At 44.0% G+C, this 8967-nt stretch overlaps 1 protein-coding gene across 1 annotated transcript; it reads left to right on the forward strand.

Moving 5' to 3' along the window:
- Positions 1 to 895: 895 nt before the first annotated feature.
- On the forward strand, positions 896 to 8672 carry ETAA1 (ETAA1 activator of ATR kinase). Its single transcript, XM_086631079.1, has 6 exons — positions 896 to 1124; positions 2059 to 2196; positions 2450 to 2526; positions 4033 to 4151; positions 4449 to 6592; positions 8522 to 8672. Exons 1-6 carry the CDS (start codon positions 896 to 898, stop codon positions 8635 to 8637), a joined length of 2823 nt encoding a protein of 940 aa, XP_086487205.1. The 3' UTR covers positions 8638 to 8672.
- Positions 8673 to 8967: the final 295 nt, after the last annotated feature.

Consider the following 8967-nt stretch of genomic DNA (forward strand, 5'->3'; position numbering starts at 1 on the left):
TTTGCTGACTTCAAAACTCCTCATACTCCAATCCGAGACTGAAATCCACTGCTCACATCTTATAAACGAAGTGTGAGCTCAAAGTGCTCTAAATCTGTCAAACGAAAACCAGGCAGGCAACCAATACACAAGTAGTTCGTTCCTGGGCCCTGTGTGCTGGGTAGGTACGTTTATACGCTTACACTCAGTGGCTCGGGGAGGAAACACCCACCCTATGACATAATACATCCATGTGTTTGCATTTGTGCTGTTTTAAGTGACGACATCATACCACAGTCCCTCGGGAACCTCACGTCAATTTCTTACCTACCAGACGTGGCTTCCGTAAGTCCCTCCTTGCCAGCCCCAACTCCCACGCTGGGCTGAAACGGTTTGTGCCCGCCTGGCTTTACATTCTCTTTACGGACACACCGCACGCCCCTCGCACCTCACAGCGGCCCGGACCACCGCGGCGCCGGCGGGGCGGCCGCAGCCAGGGCGGGGCGGGCGCCACAGGCGGCTCCAGGGCGCGAAGCCGCCTCACGGGAACACGCGGGGAACACGCGGCGGACACGAGGCCTCCCGAGCCCCTCCGCCAGCGGCGGGTTTGGCCTGCCACTCCCTGAACGCGCGACGCCGAGGGCCGCCCGCGGGCCGGGACCCGCCCGCCGCTCCGGGCGCGGCTCCCGGGGGCGGGAAGGCGCCTCACGGCGAGAGGGGGCGAGAGTCGCGGGGCGCGCCGCGCGCTGCAGTTCCCTCCTGCGTCCGCCGGCCCGCCCCCGCCGCGCGGGGCCAATGGCCGCTCGAGGCGGCGCGGCGGCGGCCAATCGGCGGTGGCGCGGCGGGCTCCCCGGCAAAATGGCGGCGGCTTCGGCGGTGGCGGCGGGGTGGATGCGGCGCCGCCGCGGCGCGCGCCATGCCCGGTAGCCGGCGGAAAGGGCCCTGCCTCAGGCCCGCCGCCCTGAGGAGCCGGAGCGGCGGCGGCGGCGGCGGCGAGGAGCAGCTTACCCGGCGGCGGCCGGCGGAGCTCCCTGTGGAGGAGGCGGCGGCGGCCGGCGGCGCGGGCCAAGGCCTGCCCGCGGGGGAGGCGCCGCGCGCGCCCCGGCCGTCGCCGTCGCGGGAGGCGGTGGGGCGCGGCGCTGCAGGTACGGCGGGAGCAGCCCCGGGGGCCCCGCGCAGGCCCCTGCCCGCCACCCCCGGAGCCGCGGGGACGGCGCGGCCGCCTGCGAGGAGCGGGCCGCGGGGCCGCCCCCGCTGTGCCCGTCCGTGCGCGCCGGGAAGGGGCTCTTGGACTCCCGGAGGGATGCAGAGCATCTCCTCGCAGCGGAAGCTCGGGGCTGCCCGAGGGCGCTGATCCGCTCGAGCAGAGGACGGAGCCCGGCCGTGCCAGGCGCTGAAGTGCAGAGCATCTCCGGAGATGCTTCTCCTGTAGTAACTGCGCCTCTTAAAACTGTTTCCGTCGGTTTCCGTGTCTGCAGCGTCCTTCCCAAAGGGCGGGGGTGACCAGTCGGGCTCCACGTAGGTGTTCAGCTCACTTACTGGTCTGAGGCAGGTGCACGCGGGACTTGAATAGCTCTATTCCTGCTTTTAGCAGTCCTAGCTGGAAAAAGCCCAGTGGAGGAAGTGTAGACAAAGGTAGGTTGTGACCCAGAACAGTTTGGGGGCCTGTTACAGTTGTGACCCGAATCAGAGTCTGGGTAAAAGACACAGCAAGCCAGAATACAAAATATTCTGCCATATAGGTACACGCAGTTGTTCTCTTAACGTAAGCTGAGGTCAGTGTGCCCTCAGGTAGGAGGAGTGGCAATTCTCATACTGTCAAATGTTGAGCGTGGAGTTGTCAGTATCCTGTAATGCTGTCACCTCTGCGATGATGTAACTGACAAATAGTCACATTCTGCGTTAAATATATAGTTGTGAACAATATTCCTGTTGTAAGTAAAAGAATGTTGATGAGAGTGAACTTGATTTTTATTCTTCAAGTTCCTAAAGCATCTTCTTGTGCCTTGTCCTGCTGTATGGTCTAAGTTATTTTGGTCTTGTTGTTTTTTAATACAGATCATCTTTCTGTTTGCACAGAGTCATGTTTACACAAAACACCAAAGAGGTCGTTGAGTAGGAAATCCCGAATACCTACTTTCAGCTCTCCTGTTAATGACACTGATATACAGCAAGAAATCTTTTGGGATCCTCATTCACCAATCGCACACAGACCAGGTAACATTAATGAAATCCAGACTTCAGGGCACCTGTTTGAGGCACGTAGTGGAAGTGTACTAAAAGTTACCAAATTTCTTGAAAAACGATTTCTTTCTGTTATCATGGTTATTAAAACCCCATAAATTCTTCAGTATAATGCTGAATCAAGCTCTGAGTTTAGCACATATATTTGAATTATTTGAGATATGATGTGCTTTATAAATTGAATTGTTTTGCAGTTTTTGAGATGTTTTTTTGTTTGTTTTCATAGGCAATGGAAAAACCAAACAGTCTACCGGTAGATGTGCAGTAGAAATTTCAGAAATTGTTAATCGTATTGCTCCTCAGGTAATTGCTACTTTCTGAAACAATGTTCTGCATATGCAGTGATGAAACAGAATACTGCTACAGTGTTCAGTTTTATTTTAGTTACAGTAGTCTCATGGTAAGAATAGGTGTGTGGAAAACTAGTAAGATGTTCATAAAACTGGACTGAATTATAAGCATAGCATTTGACTGGTTGCTCTCAGGAGTCACAGATGCTGTAAAAAAGGACATATTAAGAAAGTGGACTTGCAGCAGCTCTATTTTAGGAAGTTTTACTTTCAGAATACAAGTTATTGCTCCTGTTACCTTGGTAAGAGTTTCTTCACATACTGGATTGGCAGTTTTTTTAAGCATTTTGAATGGTCCTGAATGACTGCTCAAGTACAAGAACAAGATTCAGATGAGAGAGACTAAAATAATATAAACACAGCAACGCTGCTTCATTATTCTAAGTAATTTGCCTTTTTACCCTAAGATCTATGCTCTTAGTTTCTCTCTCTTGCTTCTGTGAACCTAATGTCCAGAGCCTGGAAAGTGAAAATAAAGAGTGTTGGCTTATTGTTTGCTTTTTATTAAGTGCAAGAAGAGAACGTGTCGTTCCTAAAACAGTTCTGTAGTATTTAGCTTGCAAAATATGCCTGCTTGTTTGACAGGGCCATTTAAAATGTATTCACTATTTGGCATATTTGTGAGAAATTATACTTAAGAATTGGACATTGAGAAGAGGTGCCACTTCCTTCCTTTTAAATGAATACAGCCCTGTCATAAATGTAAATAATATCAGGATTTGCAACTATCTGTTGCTTGTGTTCTTTTTTCTTAAAGATAAAAAAAAAATACAAAGAAAAATAAAACCTACTCAGAACTACCCTGGTACTTAGTAAAGTTCAAATTACTTTCGCTGATTTACCTGCAGTTAATTTCCCACATCCCATGGCTCTGGCCCTGTAGACAATTTACTACTACAGTATTTTATCTCTTATATTTCAGAATTCAAATCCAAGCCTGAACTTTGAAGCTCTGAAACCACTTCATGAGGTTTCTAAAGTTCACTTATTTCTGTTGAAAGGCTCCTTGTATAAATGAGTTGTAGTGGAAGAAGTCAGATTTTTTTTCCTAGAAGCACACAGAGTATTATTTCTTTCAAATTGTCTGATCAGTTAATGCTGCTTTAAGTGGATAAAGATGGTGCATCTCAACTAGCTCCTTAGTAGTACACTAAACTAGACCACAGCTTGTAACGTGAATATTGCAGATTATGTGTGAACCTGAAGTAAACAGAGCGTTAGATTTGAGCACCAAAGTACAATTCAGTTATTTTAATTAAATTCCTGGTTTAAAGCGATATAATTAAAGTGATACAACTGTAATCTCACTTAGCTGGTATTGGTTTAGCTCCTGTCTGTGGCTTTCAGCAGGTCTGATCCAGTTTAATTGGTTTAGCAACTTTAACTACTGCAAGGTGTGTGTCTAGTCCAATCTCTATGTGAAATCAAGTTGCTAAGCATTATAAATCTAATCATTCAGGATGAAAAAGCAGCCTGTAATGAAGGCTCCCTTTTAGGGACATGGATTGGTGAGGATGCTATTCCCTGTACACCTGGAGTAGTAAAAGTGCGAGCTAGGACAAAGTTAACTTGCACAAGGTAAGTTACAGTTTTGTCTTGCCCATCAGCGTTGGGCTTTCATGAAAACGGGTATATGATGTTCCTTTACGTATAGTGAACCATAACTTTGGGCTTGTTATCTCTTCTTAATGGGATATTTCTTGGGATTTATCAGAGAAGGCACACTGACTGCGCATTGAAAGCGGTGGGAGTTGGTCATACTCTCTGTAGTTGTTAAAGTAGAGAATGAACAGCTCATGTGATAGTGTTGCTAAGCTTGGCTAAGCCTCTTTAGTAGGTCTGACTTTCTTTTCTGTACTTTTTTTTTTAATCTAGAGATCTTAAAATAAGAAATCCTGAAGAGGAACTCATGAAATTGGCTAAGGAATTTGATAAAAATCTGGTAGAGCTAGATGCTGTTCAGGAACAAGAGAAGCTTGGTCATGACTTCATCCAGACCACCTCTGAGTCTTTAAGTAATTCTAAAGGTGAAGTAAATATGAAGAACTTGAAATCACTCCTTGATGAAGTTTCTGAAACAGACACTGCTCTGTCCCTGAAACCAGTTGGACAGAGCACTGGCATCCCTGCTGCAGAGCCCTGTCCATCTAGCAGTCAAAAGTCTATAGACCTTGAGGCTGAAATAGCCCTTCATGCTCTTTTTGACTGCTCTACCCAGAAGTGTAGCGGACAGTTGAGCCAAGAACTTCCAGGTATTTCTTCAAATAACAGTTTCCATGAAAATAAAAGCACCTTGGAGGAGGAGCACCTTCCTGAGCAAATTAAAGACATGCAGCATGGTAATTCAGAGGCATATCAAAAAGATACTCTGTGTGCACTAGGGTGCGTGAACCAGACTCTTCAAAAACCTGATATTCACACCTTGGCAAAAAAAAGTCCTTCTTCTCTGGAGACGCAGTTGGTGGTCTCCAGTAAGCTTGCTGGAGTAGTTAACGACGACTTTGATGACTGGGATACAGATTTTTTGGCAGATGACTCTTTTGTGATGCAAATAACCCAAAATCCTGATTTGATAAGTACTGAAGAAGCACCACCGATTCCTACAAATCCGTCTGTGCATGGTTTCAGTGAAGCTACCAGAACAAAGGAGAGAAGTAGCTGCGATTCAGTAACTTGTCTGGGGAGCGTGCGCAGATCTAACGGTTTGCAGTCTTCACCTTTGAAACATTCTAGTAAAAACACACGAAATGCTGTAAAATCTCTTTCTCTACAGAAGCCATCCAAGACAGACAACTCAAAGACGGAGACTGTAGCTTTGCATGGCAAACGTGACGTTAAGCCAGATAAAATAAATTCTATTTGGAAAAGTGCCCGCAACAGTGATTTGAACTATATTCCTGTTTCAACACAATCTGAAGTGAAGAATGGAAATGAAACTATGCAGCCTAAAAGTGACCCTCTTCCTCTTTTTCCTTCCAGATCTAATCCTCATAGACCATGGACTGAAAAACCTGGGAATAACACACACAATATTTTCTGTCCATCATCCAGTGTGTCTACCAATACAAAACCTAATGATCTAACTAAAGTGATTAACCAAGCTAATACAGGTCACTTAAATCAAGCTGAAGTTCCAAAGAAATGTCCTGCGTCATTTGATGACTGGAATGAACCGAAATTCTCTGATGAGATATTAGATATGTTTTGCGGATCCGATAGTCTTTGGGATGCAAACTGTGAGGATGACGAATTGTTGTATCAGGTGTGTGATGATATAGAAAAGCAGACTCGGAGCCAGGATGTTAAACAAGGAAATGAAAGAGCTAAAACTATTCAAGAAGCCAGTATTAATTCCAGATCAAATGCTGATAACAGCTTCCCAGCATCTAAACAAGGACTACCTGATCTCCTCTTGGCACAAAAAACAAATGCAAAACAGAACGCTTTCTCACTAAACAATTCCTGTAGGAATTCTTCAAGGGTTTCACATGGGCTGGCCACAACAGGTCACATAGCCAACTGTAGAAACATCTCGAGTCCTCTAACTGTGACCTCGGGTACTTCTAAGGAGTGTAAATACCCGCTGCCTAAAATCTGCCGTCAAGCTGCTTCTGAAGATACTACGAAGACTGTCTCGGGAAAATGGTACAGGTCAAATTCTGTGCCGGCAGGAGAGACTGGTTCCGAAGTAAATCCTGTTAATGCAGTACACATTTCCAACAGCAAAACATTAGACAACCCAAATCTTTCGTGCAGTACAGGAAAGATGCCAAATAACGGTTCTGGTAACAAAACATCGCTCGTGCCTTCAAAGTTTAAGTTCCGAAAGACTAACAATTCTCAGGGTGCTCTTCATGCAGGGTCTCAAAATCCAGGGAGCCTTTCTGCTACTGGAATTACTCTGCAGGGTTTGGAGGGAAGCAAGAATCAGGTGAATGTGACTTTGCACAGCAAGCTTGACAATAAGAAACCTCCTTTCAAGAGGCACCTTTCAGAGTCTTTTGCACTGCCTCCATCAGGTATTTGTCTTTATTGTATCACTGTTAGACTGTTGTTTGTTTTCTTACTGTAATCAGAACATCAAAGGAGAAATTTATACTGTTTTGCAAATTACAATAGGCTTCAATATTCATCCATTCAGTATAGGTGTTAGTAAATGTTCTGACAAGACTCTGGAGGTTATTTTCTCCAGAATAAAATTGTCCTGACGCGTCTCTTCAACTCCTGTAGTTAAGGATGTCTGCTTCCTATTTTCATTCCAGTGCTCTGAATACTTCACACACTCTCTCCATAGACACTCAGAATCACTAGGATCAATTATAGGCTGATGGCAGCACTCAGCCTACCGTATTCTTAAATTGTTACTTACAAATACTATTATTTTGATAGGTAGTAAATGTTGTAATGTGAATCCGTGTTTTAATTTACCGTTCGTTTTGAAAAACATCAAAAATTACTTATCTCAGCCATGATTTGTAAAGCCTGTTAATGGTGGGGCAGGGAAAGAAGGCAGCAGGTGATACAGAATGCCAATTTCTTTTTGTTATTGTACACCTGGAAATTGGAACCTCGAATCATTCAGTGCCTCTGAAACCTCGGCCTGTATTGTTTGCTCTGTGGCCAAAATTGCCAGTGAAATATTCATGTGTTATCCATCTAAATGCCAACATTTCATCTAGAGGGGAGGTCAGTCGCTTTTACATCGTCAAGTGATGGTCTGTGATACTCCATGCACTGGTGTTACTTGTTAGGAATATGTAGGACCAGTCCAGTGCCAGTCAGTCTTGTGTTCACTTGATCTCATGGCTTGGTGAAGTTTTAAGCGATATGAATTTTGATAAAACGTGCCTTCAGAGTGCACTATATCAACCTCAGTTTTCAGGAAGCACTGTTACAAAGGCAACAAAAAAATTAATTCCTGCAAACTATCAGCCAGCATTATTTGAAGAACCAGTATTTTATCACTGTTTCGTACTCGGCAAAGAAGCAGATAAATGGAAAGTAGCAATTTCGGATGTTAAGAGGGGAATGAGAGGAGAGATAACTAGTCATTCTGTGGAATATTCTAGAGAATAAAGGAATTAAAAAGAATATCATAGAGTTTCTTTACAGATAAACAACAACTGTCCTCTTCTTAAATTTTTGGTGAGAGGATGTTGCTGTAACAAGAAGATGAACATTAAGTGATCCTTTCAAAAACTTATACGTAATTTTTCTTGAACACTTTTTTTTTTTAAGAAGCAACGAGACCCTTTGCTTTATTTATCCAGTTTGAAAGACTACTTATTAAAAATACATTAATTGAAAATTGCTGTATAAAACTGGTAGAATTCTTGACATGTTCAGAATGATGGGAGTGTTCCTGTTGGTTCCAGTGAGGTCAGGATTTTATTGTATGGGAATTTATAGTTCTGTAACACAACATATAAAATATTACGCTTAGCTATCATGTTCTTGTCTCCTTTGCCGATTTTTATTGCTACTTTTGACCTTTTTTCAACCTTTCTGGTTTTATTTGTGTGACACCTGTACTATATCTGACCCCTGTGTCTATACCATCTCCATGCCCATATCTCTGCCTAACTCACTAAATTGTAGAGCCCTTTTCACTCTGATAGCCTTAATTTTCTTAACCCATTGCCATCTCCTATGTTGACTCCCGATGTCACAAGGTTCACTTGAAGGGCAGCCAAGTAAAATTTCCTTGAAGCAAATGTCTGCATCCCAGTATTTTCATTGGGAGGCAGTAATCAGCAGCACTACAAAGGTCATGCATCTTATCCCCCTTCCTGCCTTGAGGACAGGATAGATGAGCCATTTTTAACGTGGGTGCCTGGTGTGTCAGAATAGTGTGCTCTTGCCATAGATCTTCAAACATTGAAAACAGATAAGTTAGAATACATACTGAACAAACCTGAAGGCTCCTAATACGTGTTTTTTATTTACAGCTTCTGTGATGGAACAGAAAAACAGAAAATGTTCTCAAGAAGAGATTGAAAGAAAAAAACAAGAAGCTCTTGCACGAAGAAAATCCCGAATGCAGGCATTCTTTAACGATGCTTGAATTTGGAGTTTATTTTGTCTGTGGAGTAAGCTTTGGGGAAGGAAATATGGTAATGCTGGAAACACATTTTAAACTCTGTTCATGGCTAGCAATGCCAAGCTTTTTCTATTTTTCAATTTAAAAAAATCTTGACCTGAACCATAACTAATACTCTGGTGGTATTTAGTCTTAATTAAAAACTACCAGTTGTAAATGTGTAGTCCCAAACTACCTTGAGCACCATGATGATTGTACTGAGTTCACATACTGTTATGTGTTGAAATTGTATAGTCTGAAAATCATGAGAGCATGAAAGTCTTTGTAAAACACACGTAAGTCCATGTCAAGAAC

Source organism: Tauraco erythrolophus, chromosome 2, assembly GCF_009769465.1.
Source record: "Tauraco erythrolophus isolate bTauEry1 chromosome 2, bTauEry1.pri, whole genome shotgun sequence".
Lineage (NCBI taxonomy): Eukaryota > Metazoa > Chordata > Aves > Musophagiformes > Musophagidae > Tauraco > Tauraco erythrolophus.